General features: G+C 40.0%; 1 protein-coding gene across 2 annotated transcripts in view; it reads right to left on the reverse strand.

The window, feature by feature from the left end:
- STON2 (stonin 2) overlaps positions 1–20,173 on the reverse strand; it is a 208,796-nt gene that overhangs the window by 105,925 nt on the left and 82,698 nt on the right. For both annotated transcript variants that reach the window (XM_077123232.1, XM_077123233.1), the window contains exon 4: positions 5,562–5,759. In XM_077123232.1, the coding sequence (XP_076979347.1) occupies positions 5,562–5,759 (198 nt within the window). The remainder of the gene's footprint in view (positions 1–5,561; positions 5,760–20,173) is intronic.

The following is a 20,173-nucleotide window of genomic DNA, read 5'->3' on the forward strand; positions in this document are numbered from 1 at the left end:
AATGTATTGTAAACATTTCTCATACAGAGCATGACATGAGCAAACCTATGTTTGAGGAAATGTTCGGTTTAATATGACTGAGCTTACTACAACCCAGGCACTGTTAAGCTCTTTACCTGGGTAATTTCTACTGATCCACATGACCCAAGGAGGCAGAGACTGCCTCCATTTTACAGAGGAGGAGCTCAGACCAGGGGTAAAGAGTGCCATCAGCCACAACGTGGGCGCAGATTGCGTGACCGCCATAGAGGAGCTCTCGACTGCCATGTGTTCCACCTCCCCCAGAACTCAGTCCTTTCTCACTGCAGAGCCCATACCCTGCACTAATACTCTATATGCCTCCTGTGTGAAAGCACTTGAACCCAACATCTCCAAACAAACCACCCTTTTTGTGAAAGACATCATTTAGCAGATTTTAGCCAATCCCAGTAATTCAAATCTTGCAGTGCAGGGAACACGGCAGAGTGCTTCAGCAGTTCGTCAGGGTTTCACTGCACAATGAAAGGTAGAAGGGACTTGCAGTTGAGACTCATGATCAATGTGACATGTGAGCTATGTTACTTTGAGTAATTTCTTTACCTCTCTGTGCCTCAATTTCTTCATCTATAACAGGGGGCTGTAACAATAAGTTACTCATGGGTTTATGGTAAGGATTGATTTAGATAGTTCATGTAAAGAATTTAGAACAGTGTTTGGTATATTATAAGCACGTTACAAATATGTTAATATTATTTTTATTAATATTTTCATATTCAAGGTGAATTTCATACTATTAATTTTAGCCATTTGTTAACCATTTGTCCATGACTCTACCTGAAAGAAAATTTCACTCTTCTCTATAGATCTCTGGGAAATCAGGAGAATCACTGTTGTGTTCCTTTCTAGCTTCCTGTTTCTCCAAATGTATCAGATTCTTCTCCAAAACGCCACATGATATTATGTAGTAGTTCCTAAATTCTGTTCCTTGGATCATTTACGTGAAAATCATCTGGAGAGTTTTATGTGAATTCCTAAGCTATTCTCCCAGAGAATCTGATTTCATAAGTCTAGGATAGGCTGGGAATTTATATTTCTACAAGCTCCAAGTGACACTGGGGCCAAGTTGGGCCACCACTGGAAAAGAAGCAAGTTTTGAAGCTCATGAAACTTTGACTAAAATCCAGCATCATTTATTTCTTAGTAGTGTTTCCTTAGACAAGCTTTTTTAAAATTAATTAATTAATTTAAAAAAATAACAACATATAAACACGAACATTCTTACCATATGATCATTCCATTCTTCTTCTTCTTTTTTTTTTTTTTTTGCATGAGCAGGCATCAGGAATCGAACCCGGGTCTCTGGCATGGCAGGTGAGAACTCTGCCTGCTGAGCCACCATGGCCCACCCAGATCATCAGATCATTCCGTTCTTGGTATATAATCAAACATCATCACATAGTTGTATATTCATCAAGATCACTTCTTAGAACATTTGCATCAATTCAGAAAAAGAAATAAAAAGAAAAAAGGAAAAAATTCATACATACCATACCCGTTACCCCTCCCTTTCATTGATCACTAGCATTTCCATCTACTAAATTTATCTTAACATTTGTTCCCCCTATTATTTATTTATTTTTAATCCCTATGTTTTACTCATCTGTCCATAAGGTAAATAAAAGGAGCATCAGACACAAAGTTTTCACAATCACATAGTCACACTGCAAAAGCTATATCATTATACAGTGGTCTTCAAGAAACATGGCTACTGGAACACAGCTCTACAGTTTCAGGCACTTCCCTCCAGGCTCCCCATTATCCATTATACCTTAACTAAAAAGGTGATATCCATATAATGCGTAAGAATAACCTCTAGGATAACCTTTTAACCCTGTTCAAAATCTCTTAGCCATTGACACTTCATTTTGTCTCATTTCTCTCTTCCTCCTTTTGGTCGAGAAGGTTTTCTCAATTCCTTGATGCTGAGTCCCAGCTCATTCTAGGATTTCTGTCCCACACTGCCAGGAAGTTTTACACCCCTGGGAGTCATGTCCCACGTAGAGAGGGGGAGAACAGTGAGTTTGCTTGTTATGTTGGCTGAGAGAGAAAGGCCACATCTGAGCAACAAAAGAGGTTCTCTTAGGGGTGACTCTTAGGCCTAATTTTAAGTAGGCTTAGTCTATCCTTTGCAGGGATAAGTTTCATATGAAAGAACCCCAAGATCGAGGGCTCGGCCTATTGCTTTGGTCTTCCACATTGCTTGTAAAAATATCAGGAATTCACATGGGAAAGTTGAATTTTTCCCCTTTCTCACCATTCCCACAAGGGGACTTTGCCAATACTTTTTTATTCATCCTTCAAATCACTCTGGGATTTACCAGAACATAACTCTGGACAAACCTACAAGATCTCATGCCCTACTCAAGGTTCCATGTACTTATGGTGTTCAATCAAACTGTCCACATAAGTTATATTAGAAAATGCACTAGTCAAAATATAAATTTTATACTAAATAAACATTTTTTGCTTCAGTCTTACACAGAAGTTAAAGTTTAAAATATGAATTACCATCTATTTTCAACATCCAGCAGTACTAACATTTCTTTGTCCTTCTTCATGCAAAAACATTTTTAAATTTTAGACAAGTTTTTTAACCCCTCTCAGATTCAGTGTCAAATAGAAAATAAGGAAAGTGATATCTGCATTGCAGGAAAACTGTAAAGACCAGAGATAATACATGCCATATTAGCACACAATACACAGTCAACAGGCAATGTCAATGGTTATTACTACTTCTGCAAAAACAGATGCCTGCAGAAAGGCTGTATCTCAGTTCTCCCTATAGGCCTAGCAATTGCTCCTGCTAAAGGAGAGAACTAAGAGCATCCCTTATCATCCCTCAATCCTGGTCTCTGCATGTAATCCCTGGAGTGAGCCCTGTCCTAGCTGCCATTTAATTCCTGTAGAATGGTTATTCTCCATTTGTGCCCCACCCTCAGCCCCCATCCCAAGACCAATTCTCTGCTCTTCTCTACCTGCTCTGTGCCCTGGCCACTGATCTCTGTGTGCAGCCTGACCTGGTTGCTGATGTCCGTGGGAAGTACAGATCTGAGGGTGGGGTATCTGGGTATTTATTACAAGCTTTCTCCCTGCTTCTCCAAATCTCTGGCAGTGCTTCTGTCCTTTCTATGCCATGGCACCGACTGGATAACCCCTCCTGAATGATTCCATCTCTTTCTGCCTCCAACAACACTGCAGGCCGAGGGGTGCTAATGGCTCCCACTATTCCCAGACCCTGGAGCTTCATAATCCTTTGTGGTTCTTTTAATTGCATCCATGCCTCTGTAAGCAATCCCTTCATTAAATTCCCTTCAGATAACAGATTTTGAGGGCACCATCTGCTTCATGCCAGGGTCCTAACCGCAACAACGGGAGAGGAGGTTTTCCTAATGCAAATGGTAACAAACACTATTAGAATGACTAGAGAAAAGCGAGGTGCTAAAAATAAGTTATAAGCTTTGGAGATTGTTATGGGTTAAGTTGCGTCCCTCCAAAAGATATGTCAAAGTCCTAAACCTCAGTATCTCAGAATGTGCCCTTGTTTGGAAATAGGGTCTTTGATGATGTAATTAGTTACAATTAGGTCATATTGGGGTAGGGTGGGGCCTTAATCCTCTCTGACTGGTATCTTCATAAGAAGGGGAAAAAAAACATAGAGGCCGACACTCACAGGGGAGAACGCCACGTGACAGCAAGGCAGGGGCCATAGCTATGCAGCTGTATGCCAAGGCACGCCAGCATTGCAGGGAGCCACCAGAAGCCGGAAGAGGCAAGGCAGGATTCTTCCTTAGAACCACCAGAGAGAACATGGCCTTGCTGACACCCTGACTTTGTTCTTCTAGGTTCCAGAACTATGAGAGAACAAATTCTTGTTTTAAGCCACCAAGTTTGTGCAACCCCTGGTAACTCATACAGAGACAGATGAATAATCTGTCTAGGGAAGGACTCTGATTTTCGTCATTTGAACCTCCAGGAATTAAAGGAATTCTCCTGTAATAAAGTATAGCAGCCATGGAGAAAACAGCCTGAAACTGGACACCTGACTGTCCTTCAGTGAGAGGCCAGTTCTCACCCTTCTAAGGCAGTAAGAAGCCTGGGGCAGGAAAGGGAAAGAAGCACCCCATCCCACACCTCCTTGCTGCTCATTGATTCTGTTTAAGTTTTTCAATACAAATTGTTTCAGTTGGAGCTGACGATAACCTGCTGAGGCAAGGACTATGATTATTCCCGTTTTCAGAAGAGGAAATTTAGGCATAAAGGTATTAAAGAGCTCATATAAGGACACATAGTTGTCAAAGGGCAGAACTGGAATTGGGACCTGAGCTGTCTGACTCCAAAAGTCTCTGCTCTTAATCAATGCACTCTATGGCCCTGCACAGGCAGGCCTGGGAAGGAGGCTGAGAGCAAGGAGAAGCACGGGTAGGAGGCAAGCACGGCTTCTCCTCCACACCGCCTCAGTCTGCTGACTCTGGGGCCATCAGCAGCTTCTGATGTGCCTTCCCACCCCTGAAATGCTCCCCAGAGAGGGAGAGTTCCAGCCACTGACTGGCATCATTGGCCAGAGATCAGCCAGAGTTTGGGGAATGTTTTTATAAACAAAATGTTATGAAGAACTGTGGTTTGTGAAGAGAAGGAATCTAATAAACCAGGATTATTTGCAATAATATCAAACACCAGACTGAATCCTGTCTGAACCATGTAGACTGCAAGAGGGATTCCTCTTTTTACTTGTGGAACCGGACCACATGAGGATAAAAATTACCTGAATTTGAGAAATGATCCAGAGACACATTCTTAAAAAACATTCTTGAGAAAGAAAAACAAATACTGTTCCCACACGGAGTAATTTCATCACTTTCACAGGAAAACTATCCATTCGCCCAAATAACTAAAACATCAAGAATACACAGTATCTTTCCAATTCCTTCCAAAATCTAGCTCATGATACATTGCTTGTTGACAGGGCTCACTCATCTGAAAGTAAGCCAGCATTCCATCTTACGTCTACTGGAAAGTTAAACAAACAAGATTATGAGACTTTAAAGACCGGTGTGCAGATCAATTAAAGCATAATAAATCAAATAAACAATATAACTGCAAAATGATTTGTAGTCTGAACATAGTGGCTCAGTTCTGATTTTCATTTGCTTTTTCTCTGCTTAAATCTACCCCCCTCTCATTGAAGAGGGAAGACGTGTGGGTGGTAGCAGACAGGATGAAAGATTCAGCCTTGTGCATATTACATATAATTCAGTTATCCATGGAGAAGATAAATTGACAAAGAATGGCACTCATATGGAAAACTCAGAAAATAACACAGGCTGATACACTGTCAAATGGGCAGCAGATCTTTTACATGTTTTTCTCAGTGTAATTTCAAACCACTCTGGATTCCAGCCTTTTGATGAGATGAGCACATCTGAGCTCACTCTGCAAACAGAGCTGGCTGTACGGATTTTAGGACTGGGAACAGATCACTAGAAGTGATTTGCAAAGCCATTTGGCTTGGTGTCCCATCTTACCAGTTGAGTCAGCCCCAGAAGTCCTGCCACCTGTCAGTTCCTCAGTATTGGTGAGCTGCAGGTCTGTGTACAACGGGCCACAGCTAGGACTGCTGGTGTCTTCAGAATGGGTGGTGCAGCTGCTCTCGGAAGTCAGAGGGCATCTCCCCAGGGAGCTGAAGGAAGGGCACGTCCAGCAGGGCATGGTCAATGGGAGGGCTGAGGATAGAATAAAAAGAAAACATAAATGTATAAAACAATATGAATAGTTGTATCATCTTTATCTTTAGTGCTTATCTTATTTTGATGTTGCTCAGATCCTATGAAATCTCAACAGCCATGCAAAACAAGGACATACAGAACAATATCATCATGATACAGACAGAAAACGGACTGACCAAGACCCCATGGTGAGTCAGTTACTAGAACAAGTATTAAAACAAAGGTCTCACGACACTCAAATGAAAGACAATCTCATTAAAGGGAGATGAGTGGTTTTAGGATCTAATTTGATTTCTAAATTTACATTCCAGCTTCGTTCAAACCCCAAATATGAGTCTAGCAGTTTCACTGATATACTTCACATTTCCTCCATTGTGAGTGGCACACCAACAATCTCAAGAAAACTCACCTACTTGTACTGCAAAATTAGAGGCCAAGCAACAAATTCGGTCTTTCAAAACCGGTATGGAAAGTTTTAATATGAACTTTCCAAATGACCAGACTGGTCTTTAGTTAACTGCCTACTTCGTGCTTTCCTGTGGTTTTGCATATGAATTTTATCATCGCAAATTTACTGACAATGTGCTGAAAAACATTAGGCTAAGACATATGCAAAGGGAGGAAAGAATAAAAAGGAAAGAAACTAACATTTATTGAGTATCCATTAAATGTCAGGCACTTTTACAAATGCTGTATCATTTTACACATCAGTACTGAGAGGCAGACACAGTAGTCATACTCTACCCAGAGGAAACAGACCACAGAGGGTAAGTAACTTGCCCAAAAGACAGGGAATCAATTCTGCTGACTGGAGAGTCAAAATTACAGAGTTAGGTAAAAAGATAAAAAGCATAAAATTGAGATTTAAGAGAGACGAGTAAAAAGGCACACTTGTGACATGTTATAAATACAAAACTGAAGAGACAATTTCATTCCTCATTTTCTTAGGCATTTCTAAGATACCTCAGTCTTCTCTGCATCTGAAGTGCTGGCAGTAGTTGCCATGCTTTCCTTCAGAAAACGGCACTGTTTCAGTGAGGTAACCCTGAGTTATTCCCTCCAAGGGTGCAAGTCCTCTTTTCTACTTTATATTTCTCCTTAGAATTATCACTTCTAACATACCCCAAATCGGGCGACTACCCCACCACAATTCAAACTACTTGGGGGACAGGAACTTTTGTCATTAATGATAAAAGTAAAGGAATGGGAAAAGACAGACAAGACAAAATACTAACAAAAAGAAAGCTGGAGTGGCTACTACATTATTATCAGAAAAAAAACAGACTTAAAGATAAAAAGCATTACTAGACATACAGAGGGGGTTATAATTTGATGATAAAAGGTTTAATTCATCAGAAATACATAATATTCTCAACTTGCATATATTTAATAACATAGCTGCACAGCTATTAATACAAAAAATGGATTGAAAGAACAGCAAGAAACGATGGAAAAATCCATCATCATCATGAGAGATTTTAAAATACACTTCTCTTAGTAACTGAAAGATCAAACGGCAGAAGAACCAGCAAGTAAGCAGAAAACTTAAAGAAAACGAACAAGTTGATCTAGTGCACATATATAGAAACACTGCATCTAACAGGGAGAGGAGAATGTATGTCTTCATATTCTTCATAATCACGTCGAAGACATTTATGATAACAACCACGTGCTATGAAATGAAGCAAGTTTTAGCAAATTTCAAAAGACTGGCATCACATAGATCATGAACACTGACCACAATTCAGTTAGGTTAGGCAAACCGATAGATGACAAATCTGAAAAATTCAGAAGTCAAGATACATTTCTGAATGACTTAATAGTCAAAAAAGAAATCTTGACGAATATTAGAAAATATTTGGAACAAAGCAGAAATGACAGTACTATATGGGGAAGCTTTTAGAATGCAGACAAGAAGTATTATCAGAAAAAGTTGTAGCCTTATTGCCTATATTACAAAAGTACAGCAGCAAAGAAACTCAAAGTATATTAGAAAGGAGGAAATAGTAAACATAAAGCATAAATTAGTGAAATTTAGAAATACAACACATAGAAAAAAAGATGAGCCCAAAAGCTGATTCTTTGAAAAGACAAATAAAATGGAAAAATTATTTTTTAAAAATTGAGAAAAGACAACAAAAATAAAGGACATTAAGAATGAAAACTGGATATATAATTACAAATGCTATACATACTGAGAAGGCAATGAGGGGAAATAATGAACATCTTCATGCCAATATATCTGAAAGCTTAGATAAAATTACAGAATTCCTAGAAAAATGTAACTTACCAAAACTGATTCAACAACATTAAAAACTGGCTTGTCCAATAGTCATGAAATAAACTGAGTCAGTGGTTAGAACCTTCCCAACCAGAAACCATCAGGCCAGATGGTTTTACTGACAAGTTCTACCAACTATTACAAAGTATAGATAAAGGTCCACTTACCAATTCATTTTATGAGGCTACCCTGATACCAAAATCTAACAAAGTATATAAAATTCATACTTACATTCTCTAAAAAGAGAATCACAGACCAATTTCAATCATGGACATAACGTAAAATATTTCAAGTTATCAAGGAGAACCTAGTGATTTATGCAAAGTAATACAGCATAACTAAATTTAGGTTTAACCACTAAAAGCAGGGCAGGTTTTATACAAAGCTTCCTAATCTTTTTTTTTTCATTATTGTTCCCCTAAGGAGTTTTTTTTTTTTTTTTTACCCATTATTCTTCCTAAATGCACTCTCTCTAGAATTTTTCTCCTTCTAGTACCACATCACAACCAAGAAATTGGCAATGCAATCCACCCATCTTATCCAGATTTCTGTAGTTTTACATGTATGTGTTCACTGTGTGTGCGTGTCTGTGTTTAGTTCTATGCAACATTAATACACACTCAGGGCATATATCCATTACCACAGTGAAGATATGGAGCGGTTCCATGTTGTTCCAAGGACCCCTTATGCTGCTTTTTATAAGCGCAACCACTTCATCCCTTCATCCCATCCCTAAGCTCTGGAAACCATTAATCTGTTCTCCATTTCTATAATTTTGTCACTTCAAGAATATTATATAAATGGAATTAGGCAGTATGCAACCTTTTAGGACTGGCTTTAAAAAAAAAAACTCAGCATAATCTCAACATAATGCCCTTGAGGCCCTTAAGATGTATTTAAGCTGTTGCATGTATCAGTACTTCATTCCTTTTTATTGCTGAGTAGTATTCTACGGTATGGATATAACAGTTCAACCATCTAACCACTGAAGGACATCTGGGTTGTTTCTGGTTCTTAGCTATTATAAACAAAGCTGCCATGAACATTTGTGTGCAGGTTTCTGTGTAAGCAGACGTTTTCTACTTCTCTGGGATAAATACCCAAGACTGCAACCACTGAGTCATATGGCAATTTCATGTTTAGTTTCGTGAGAAACTGCCAAACTGTTTTCTAAAGTGACTGTACGTTTTCCACATTCCCACTAGCATGTATGAGTGATGCAGTTTCTCTGTAGCCTAGTCAGCATTTGGCGTTGTCACTAATTTTTTTATTTTAGTCATTCTGATAGGTGTAGTGTGATACCTCATGTGGTTTAAGTTTGCATTTTCCTAATGGCTAATGATGTTGAACATCTTTTCATGTACTTGTCATCACTACAACCTCTTCAGTGAAATGTCTATGTTTTGGCCATTTTCCAATTGGATTTTTTTACTGTTGAGTTTTGGCTCTTTATATATTCTAGATACTAGTACTTTGTCAGAAGCATGGCTTGCAATTTTTTTCTCCCAATTTATAGCTTGTCTTTTCATTCTCTTACAAGAATCTTTTAGAAACAAAAGTTTTTATTTTGATGAGGTCCAATTTCTCAATTTCCTTTGAAATTTTAATACCACAGATATGCTGTATACCCTTTTATGTACTGTATATACAGCCATGCTTTATACATAAAAAAAAGTAAAAAATTTTTGTCCCCTTAGAGGTGATATCACCCTGCTGAGAATGTGTGGGTTAAAATTAGAAAATCAATTAATATAATTTGCCATAACATATCAAAGGGAAATCGTATTATCACCATAATAGATGTAGAAAAAGTATTTGAATAAATTTTAATATCTATTGATGGCAGCAATTTGGGGGAAACTAGGAATAGAAGAAAAAAAAACCTTACAGTAAACCTAAAACACCAAACTGTAGACATCAAGCAATATTGGTGAGCTTTCCCTCTGAGATCCAGATGAAGATAATGGTGCCCATTACCACACTTTTATTCAACATCATATTTTGGTCACAGCCTGCACAGTAAGGCAGGAATGATATGAAAGAAACAAAACTCTAATTGCATATGATATTTTTGTGTGCGTAAAATAGTTATAAGACTCTACTGACAAATTATCAAAGTAATAAAAGATTCTAGCAAGGTATGTGTAATTAAAATCAATATATAAAACTGAACTGCATTCTGAAGACCAACAAGAATTATTTAGAAATGGAAATTAAAAAAAGATAGAATTTATAATAGCAACAAAAAACATGAAGCATATATAGAATATATAGTAACAAATCTAACAAAAGATGTGCAAGCCTTCAATAGAGAAAATTATAAAACTTTATTAACTGATAGTAAATAAGACCAAAATAATTAGAGAGATATAATGGTGAGATTGTAAGATATAATGGTGTAAAGATATTAATTCTCCCCAAATTGGCTTATTGGTTTATTGTAATCTCACTCAAAATCCTAGCATGTTTGTTTCCCTGCACATTAAAAAGCTGATTTTAACACTTATATGGAAGTGTTACTTCAAATATAGCCCCCCTAACAGCCAAGAGATATTTTTAAAGGGGAAGAACAAGGTGTGAGGTATTGGCCTACCAGAACCTCAGACTTGTTAGTAAGCTAAGGTATTCATGTAAAGGGATACTGGTTCCGTGACAGACATAGTGACAAGCCTAACAGAGAACACAGGAAAGGAATCACACATATTTATATATGAATGTGGAAATTTAGACTTTTTAATGATACGTTGTTGGAGAAATTGAGTATCTACTTGGAAAAATGAAACTGGACTTCTACTTCACGCCACGCACAGAAACCAATTTCAGGTAGACTGCATGCTAAGCTGTGAGAAGCTTAAAAAGAAATATTTTAGAAGACAATATAGCTAAATATGTTCACAACTTTGGGGTAGAAAAGGATGTTCTTAGCCAAAACATAAAGTACTAAACATAAAACGTTTCTAACATGAAAATTAAGAACATCTGTTCACCAAAAGGCATCATCAAGAATGAAAAGATCATCCATAAGGTAGGAGATTCCTACACAGAATCCAAAAAGGCCTAGAAAGCAGCAAGAAAAAGGCAGAGAACCCAACAGAAATATACTTGAATAGACATTTTTGAAAAAGAATTCCAAAATGGCTAATAAATAAAAGAATAGATGCTCAGTGTCATTAGTGATCCTAGGTGTGTTAGTTAGATTCAGTTGTCAACTTGGCCAGGTGAGCATACCTAGTCTTGTTGCTGCGGACATAAGCCAATGGTACGTGAACCTCATCTGTTGCTAATTACATCTGCAGTCAGCTAGGAGGCGTGTCTGCTGCAATGAGTGACGTTTGACTTAATTGGCTGGTGCTTAAATGAGAGAACGCACGCTTACGCACGCTTAGCACAGCCTAAGCAGCTCAGCATTCCTCATCTCAGCACTCACAGCTCAGCCCAGGCCTTTGGAGATGCAGAAAGAAGTCACCCCGGGGAAAGTTATTGAAACCCAGGGGCCTGGAGAGAAGACCGGCAGAGACCATCCTGTGCCTTCCACATAAGAAAGAACCTCAGTGGAAAGTTAGCTGCCTTTCCTCTGAAGAACCAACAGAATAAATCCCCTTTTATTAAAAGCCAATCCGTCTCTGGTGTGTTGCATTCCAGCAGTTAGCAAACTAGAACACTAGGCGACGCAAATTAAAACCACAAGAGATACCATGGTCCCCATCCAACCAATTGACAAAAATAGAATAATATGACATTCTCAAGTGTGGGTGAGGTTGTGGGTCCACGGGGTCTTTCATATATGGCTAGGGGGAGAGTACACTGGAACTGCTTTGAAAATGCCTTGCTGTTGGCCGATACAGCTGAAGATAAGCATACCCTACAGCACAGCAATTCTCATCCTTCTATATACAAGAGAACCACATACACACATGCACCAGAATATATTAATAAGGATCACAAGAAAAAAAAAGAAAGTGATCATAGAAGCACTGCTCTTGATTGCCAAAAAGTAAAAACAACCCAAACGGCCAATAGTAATGGAAGGGTCAATGAACTGTATTGTATTACTATAAGGGAACACAGTAAAAAAGAAAAGAGGGGAGCACCAGCTACAGGTGACAACATGGAAAATACTCAGGAACATAATGCTGAGTTAAAGGAGCAAGCCACAAAATAATACTTACATACATACATACAAAATAATACTTATTCCATTTATATAAGTTCAACAACAGGAAAAATGATGTTATTCTTGATGCATGTGTAGATAATAAAGCTGTCAAAAAAAATCAAGGCAGTTATTATCACAAAACTCAGGAAGGTGATAATGTGATGAAGGAGGAGGATGTGCTCCGGAGGGAAGCATGTGGGGCTTCTGTGGTTATGACACTATTCTATTTATAAACTGGATGACGGCTATTCTGTTGTTCTTTATCACTGAATGTACATTTTAAATATGTTCCTTTGTATTATTCAGTTGTTAATAAAATTTACTAAAACCATACTTCAAAAAAAAAGACCCAATTGTTCATAAAGAAAGCTATTTTAATTATTTGTATTTTCACATGGGCCCTTTACATTTATTAGATAAAATGCCAATGTTGCCCTTATAGGAGAAACTAAGGATAATGAAACTGGGAGAGCCAAAGCCCCCGTATTTCAAGAACTGTTCTTGTTTGGTCTAACACACTTTATATATAAAAGCTTAGAAATCTTGAATGAGTTATTTCATTTAGGTTCTTGTTTGTCCCCAGGCCACAAGATTAGTCGAAAGGAAGAATTGAGCTTGGAGCTGACTCTTCTCCCGACACCAGACTTTTGATTATTGAGCCAGATAGCAGTAGGCTGCTGTCAGCAGGAGACGCTTCATAGCCATATCCAGCCGCAAGGAGGAAAGCAAAAGAAAGATGGAAATCTCCGTCTCCTCTCCTTTCCTATGAGATTAAGGGCAAGGGCCATGGGTCACACACCCTGGATCCAGTCCAGCAGCCTGGGCTAAGTGACAATCTATTTGTACATCCATTTTCTCACATGTAACATGGGCTACTGATAGTACCCACCTCATAAGGAAATGAGGCTAATACCAACAAAGTGCTTAGAAAAGTGTTGTTCCATAGAAAGTGGTTCAAAAAGGGTTAGTTGTGGTAGTTATTATTTCCATATATAGCCTGATTTGGAAATGTCTACTAGAAATCTCTACTTAGATATCTAACAAGCATTTCTAACTTTATATATCTGAAACCAAGCTCTTGCTATGTCTCCAAACTAACTCCTCCACCCTTTCAGCTACAACTCCATCTCTGTAAATATGAGATTTATAAAGGTGTCTCATGCAACTGTGGGAATGGGAGAGTCTAAAATCTGTAAGGCAGTCTGTGAAGCTGGCAGCTCTGATGAAGTGCCTGGACCAACACCACAGGAGAGGCTCACTGGCTGACAAAGCAGTGAAAGAGTTTCTCTCCTTCCTTAAAAGCCTTCGACTTTTTTTGCAATCAACTGACAAATAATTTAATCAACCAGCCATGAAATATCCTTGCAACAACAGGGTATTTCCAACCAGACAACTGGGCATAATCATTTGGCCAAGTTGACACCAGAACCTAACCTTGTCAACGTGCCAGCTACACACATCACCTTAAAACACACTTAATTTCCAAATGGAACATAATAACAGACATATGTTTCACCTAACAGTACTCAACTGTCCTGCATAAAACCAGAAATGCACTATATCTCTACAGAATAGGATGCAGTTCTTAGGTAACATTCACTCTTACACTTCATATCCTATGACTTAAATACTATAACATGAACAATACAACTTACCTCATATGATAAGAGGAAAACAAGATATTTGCTTATGTACATATGCAAACATACTCATAACGAAACAGGGAGGAAACATTTACACAGTCACAGTCCTCATTGCTGTAACTAGTCATGTGGTTGTAGTTCATATTTATCACTATCTTCTTCTACGACCTATTCCACGTTCCCTTTACTTCAGCAAGCATTTTAGCTGGTCGTGGTTCTTGGTGACCCAGGCCTTCATTCCTGAAGTTTCTAAGTCATTGGTACTCTGCCTGGATTGGGTTGTTGCAGCTTGCCATTGATTTTTTTTACATGGGCAGGGACCGAGAATCGAACTCAGGTTCTCTGGCATGGCAGGCGAGCATTCTTGCCTGCTGAGCCACCGTGGCCCTGCCATTGATTTTAATCACAAGGCATGGTAGCACTAAGATATGCCCTAGGGGAGCTCCTATATTCCAGGAGATTAAAAAAAATAAAAATAAAAAAGCCTCTTCTTTATATTTTGTAGTTGCAGTCTTATTTCCCCTTGATAGGATCAATCACCCCAGATAAAATAATAATCACCTTCTATGCCTGTTGATTCAGGGCATGAGAACCCCAAAGGGGCCAGGTGGAAGTCTTAATTTCCAGTTCAATGAAATCACTGCTGTGTTTCCTGGAAGGAGTATGCCTCCTTTTGGAACTAAGACCTGTAGGCTAGCAGAGCTTAAGTTTTCAGGGACAGGAAGCAAATATTTTCCTAGTGGATCATTACAGGTGATAGTGAGTGGTGCCACTCCCATTTCTACCCCTTGATTCCTGGACCTGTGAATCCTGGCTATGGGAGAAACAGCACCACAGAGTAGATGCTGATTCAGAGCATACACAGCCTCCTGGAGGAAACTGCCCCACCCTGCAGGGTATTGCCACCTAATTGGCACCATAATTGGGTCTTCAAAAGGCCATTCCACTGTTCTATCAACCCAGCTGCCTCTGGATGATGGGGAACATGGTAAGATCAGAGATGAGCATGTGCCCATTCCCACACTTTATCTGCTGTGAAGTGGGTTCCTTGATCAGAAGCAATGTTGCATGGAATAACATGACAGTGGGTAAGGCATTTTGCAGTCCACATATGGTAGTTTTGGTAGAAGAACTGCATGCAGGGAATGGAAACTCATACCGGGAGTATCTATCTATTCCAGTTAGAACAAATTGCTGCCCCTTCCATGATAGAAGTGGTCCAATGTAATCAACCTATCACCAGGTAGCAGGTTGACCACCTCAGGGAATGGTGCCCTATTAGGGACTGAGTATGGGTCTCTGCTGCTGGCAAACTGGGCACTCGGCAGTGGCCATAGCCAGGCTGTCCTTGGTAAGTGGAAGTCAATGTTCCTGAGCCCATGCATAACCTCCATCTCTACCACCATGCCAATTTTGTTCATAAGCCCATTGGCAATGGCAGGAGTGGCTGAGGAAGGAGGATGACTTGCAAACACAGGCCAGGTCATCTGATCACTTGATTATTAAAACTTTCCTCTGCTGAAGTCACCTTCTGGTGAGCATTCACATGGGACACAAATATCTTCAAATTCTTTGCTCACTCAGGAAGGTCTATCTACATATCTCTTCCCCAGACCTCTTTGTCACCAATTTTTCAATAAGGCTTCTTCCAAGTCCCTGACCATTCAGCCAAACCACTAGCAACAGCCCATGAGTCTGTATACAAATGCACTGCTGGCTAGTTCTCCTTTCAAGCAAAATGACAACCAGGTGCACTGTTTGAAGTTCCACCCAGTGGGAGGATTTAACCTCACTACTGTCCTTTAAGGACAACTCAGAATGGGGTTGTAGTGCTACAGCTGTCCACTTCTGGGTAGTACCTGCATGTTGTGCAGAACCATCTGTAAACCAGGCCCAAGTTTCCTCTTCCTCAGTCAACTGACTGTAAGGAACTCCCCAAGAGGCCACAGCTCTGGTCTGGGAAAGAAAAGGTAATGTGGCAGGAGTGGGGGCTGTGAGCATTTGGGCCACTTCCTCATGTAACTCACTGGTGCCTTCAGGATCTGCTCGAGCCCTATCTTTAATATACTATTTCCATTTTATGATGGAGTGCTGCTGTGCACACCCAATGTTATGGCTTGGTAGGTCAGACAATACCCAGTTCATGATAGGCAATTCAGGTCTCGTGGTAACTTGGTGGCCCATGGTTAAGCGTTCCATCTCTATTAAGGACAAGCAGCAGGCTAAAAGCTGTTTCTCAAAAGGAGAGTAGTTATCTGCAGCAGATGATAAGGCTTTGCTCCAAAAACCTAAAGGTCTGCATTGTAATTCTCCTATAGGGGCCTGCCAAGGACTCCAGACAGCATCTCTATTTTCCACTGACATTTCTAGCGCCATTAGATCTGCTGATTCATATGACCCAAGTAGCAGAGCAGCTTGTACAGCAGCCTGGACCTGTCGCAGAGTTTCCTCTTGTTCCAGTCCCCACTCAAAACTAGCAGCTTTTCTGGTCACTTGGTAAATGGGCTGGAGTAGCACACCAAAATGAGGAATATGTTGTCTCCAAAATCCAAAGAGACCAGCTAGGTGCTGTGCCTTTTTCTGGGTCATAGGATGGGCCAGATGGAACAGCTTATCCTTCACCTTAGAAGGGATATCTCATCATGTACCATGCTACTGGACACCTAGAAATTTCACTCAGGTGGAAGGCCCTTGTATTTTTGTTGGATTTATCTCCCATCCACTGACCTGCAAATGCCTTACCAATAGATCTAGAGTAATTGCTACATCTTGTTCACTAGGTCCAATCAGCATGATATCACCAATATAATGGGCCAGTGTGATGTCTTATGGGAGGGAGAAATGATCAAGGTCTGAAAGGACAAGATTTGATATAGGGCTGGAGAGTTGATAACCCCCTGAGGCAGGACGGCGAAGGTACACTGCTGGCCTTGCCCGCTGAATGCAAACTGTTCTCACTTGGCTTCTGCCAACTTGAGATCTGATCATCCCCACTGTGTTTAAGGATTCCAACTCAGTGACAGCAGTTCCCACAGTAATATCTGACCTACAGAGAAGGGGGACCACAGAGTTCTTCATAGATGATGGAGCTAGTCTCACAAATTTATTTCTCAAGGTTCTGGTGAAAGATGTGTCCTCTGGACACTCCTGGGGTGTGTGAGCAGCTCATCCATGATAAATCCACTCTAACATTCCAATCTCTCTAAGCTTCTGGATCCCCTCATCTACATTATACCAGGGTAGTTCTGGCATTTTGAACTCAGTTAATGCTGGCTACCTTGGATCCATGTTTCAGCCAACCATCCAAACAAACTGTTAATACCCTTTCTAACCCCTCAAGCTACAACATTTAATGCAGAATCTCTGCTAGTGGGCCCATACCAATAAATTCAGCTTGATCCAACCTTATATTTCTTCCACCATTATCCCACACCCTTCATATTCATTCCCACACATATTCCCTTGATTTCTATCTATACAGACTGGAAAACTCAAGCAGTTCTTTTGGAGTATAGCATACTTCCTCATGGGTCACACTTTGTACCTCATCTTTTGAGGCCTACTGGGACTTTAGTCAAGTTATAGATTGTGAAGAAAAGAGGAGTGGTGGGGGTGGGTTATGAAAAGAAATAGAAGTGTCTTTTAAGCCAGTTACCTCTGGGCATTCTATTGCAAGTTTTGTCTGGTGAGACAGGATTAGTCCTTCTGACAAGAGTGAGGGTTATTTCCCCAAGGGAGGAGGCAGTGAAGGTTACAGGGTTAGCAGGCAGTGAAGGGTTAATCTCATTAGCAGAGGCAGAATGGCAGACTTCTCTGAGGGAACTGGAGGCTCGGAAGCTTTTTCCTCAGGGCAGGCCACTACAGGTGATCTAGCAAAGGCTTAGCAGATTCCAGGGAGCCCATTTCCCCAGCACCATCATTATCAAACCATATATCACCATCCCACATTTCAGGATCCCATTCTTTTCCAATCAAAGCCTTTATAACAGCGGATGTGCAGCAGTGTTGGGGGTTTAGTTTACACTGTAAATCTGCTACTCGTACAATTAGTTTTTGTGTCGGGTTTTCAGAGATCTGAAGTCTGCAACGACAGGAAATAGAATTTTCTTTCAGGGCACACATGGAAACTTTTACATCATTCACACGGCACTGAAATTTCAAATTTGAAGCCTTCAGCTCATCCCTTTCCCTCTTCACTGTATCCAGCATCTCTAACAACAACCAGTCAACATCATTATACCTCTTAATTTCTCAAAACTCCTTAATGATGTCAAAAGCATTATCACCCAGAGCCACGCCTTGTATTAGCATACAGTTAGCAGAATCTAATGGTGATATTTTGAATATCTTTTTTCCAACTCACCCCCTGGACTATCAGTGCCATCTTGATTACTGTAAACAGAAACATTAGTGCCTCTGAGTCTAATCAGAGCAGAAAACCAATTGTAAAAACCCATTTTTAAGACTCTGTTTCTCAAGAACCACTCCTGATACCAAGCTGTGTTAGTCAGGGTTCTCTAGAGAAACAGAACCAAGAGGAGAGATTTGTAAATATGAGATTTATAAAGGTGTCTCACACAACCATGAGTCCAAAGTCCAGAGGGCAAGCTGCCAGGCAGGTGGCTCTGATGAAGGGTTTGGATGAACTCCACAAGAGAGGCTCGCTGGCTAAAGCACTGAAATAGCCTCTCTTCTTTCTTAAAAGCCTCCAAACAATTGGATTATCTCATTGTGGGAGACACGCCTTAGTAGATCTAAGATGTCATCAGCCACAGCTGCAATCAACCGACTGATGACTTAATCAACCAGCCACAAAACAGCCTTGCAGCAATGGTCAGGCCAGGGTTTGCATAATGGTCAGGCATAATCATCTGATCAAGTTGACACCAGAACCTAACCATCACATGTTCAAAATGCCTTGTCACCACACACTCACCATCAGTTTCACTAGAATTTCCTTTTTGGTAAAACGGAAAAAATATTTGTTTTAGGTATTCAAGATATATATCTAAAATATGATCAGCATGTTTTCACAAGGAAATTCTAAAAGTCTTCTTAAACTAGAAAACATTTTTAATTTGAATGCATACTGTGGTTTGGTTTACATTGCTAGAGAGCTGCATGTCACCTCCAAATTGCTTTTATTTAAAGGGTTATTGCCATCATTTATTTTTTTAGAATCTTAATAGTTCTAATGTTGGATGTGTCCCAGAAATTCTGATAAAAATACAGCTAATTGAAAATATTGGTAATTATTAATAAGTATAAGACTGCTTTGAACTTATAATACTTTTATATAAAGCCTGTGAAGTCACACAGAAAATATATATGTCATGTCTACAAATATTTGAATGTTGTTTCAAGGACAATTACGCTTTTGATCAATAAAAGTATAATTTCTCACAATTTTTTTTTTTTTAAAGTCAGTACGATCATACTGCACCTCTGCTCAAAACCCTCCAACAAATTCCCATCTCCCTCCAAAGTCAAAGCACCGTGACCTCCAAGGACCTCCAGGAAGGGATCTGAGTCCCATGACCTCTCTGTCTCATCTCCTGTGCTTCCCCAGCATTCACTCTACTCCAGCCATGCACTGGGCTCACAGCTGCCCCTCACTATTCCTTCTGCCTGCAAAGCTTCTACTCCATGTTTCATCAGGACTGCTTCCTTCAAGTCTTCACTCAAAAGCCATCTCTCAAGAGAGTCGCTCCCTGCCCTTATGTAAGGTTTCACACCCTCTCTCAGCAGGAGTTCCTTCCTTTCCAAACTTTTCTCTTTTTCACTTACCACACCCTCTAACACTCTTTTACTCTGTATCCAGTTGTTTCCCACGTTTCTGGTGCACCACCCCCAGCAGACTGCAGGCTCCACGGGGCACGGATAATCAACTGTAACACCAGTGCCTCAGACAGTGGCCGGAACATGGTGGGAGCTCTGAACATTGGTTGAATGAATAATAAATGTATAAGTTGTCAGCCGATACAGTTCATAAAGCTAATACAATACTTCTTCCTCTTTTTATAACTTTGGGATCCTGGGTAGAGTAAAATTTCAAATATATATGTATGTTCTGATGTCATGTCCTTTATTCATATTTTGTGTCTCATCACTAGGGCCGTTTGATTTTCCAATGCTGTAAATGTGCCCATCCGTGAACACAAAATAGATTTAATTCCATTCTTCATTTGTGGCTCCCCTGCTATTTCATAGGCAGAAATAGGAAACAGCTGTCTCCAGGACTGATTCAGAGGAGCTCTTGTTCACCACCAGAAGGCTTCATCAGTAACAGATTGACCAATTGTTAAGTAGCTGGAACTTGGGAAGAAGAGGG

Source organism: Tamandua tetradactyla, chromosome 12, assembly GCF_023851605.1.
Source record: "Tamandua tetradactyla isolate mTamTet1 chromosome 12, mTamTet1.pri, whole genome shotgun sequence".
In the NCBI taxonomy this organism is placed as follows: domain Eukaryota; kingdom Metazoa; phylum Chordata; class Mammalia; order Pilosa; family Myrmecophagidae; genus Tamandua; species Tamandua tetradactyla.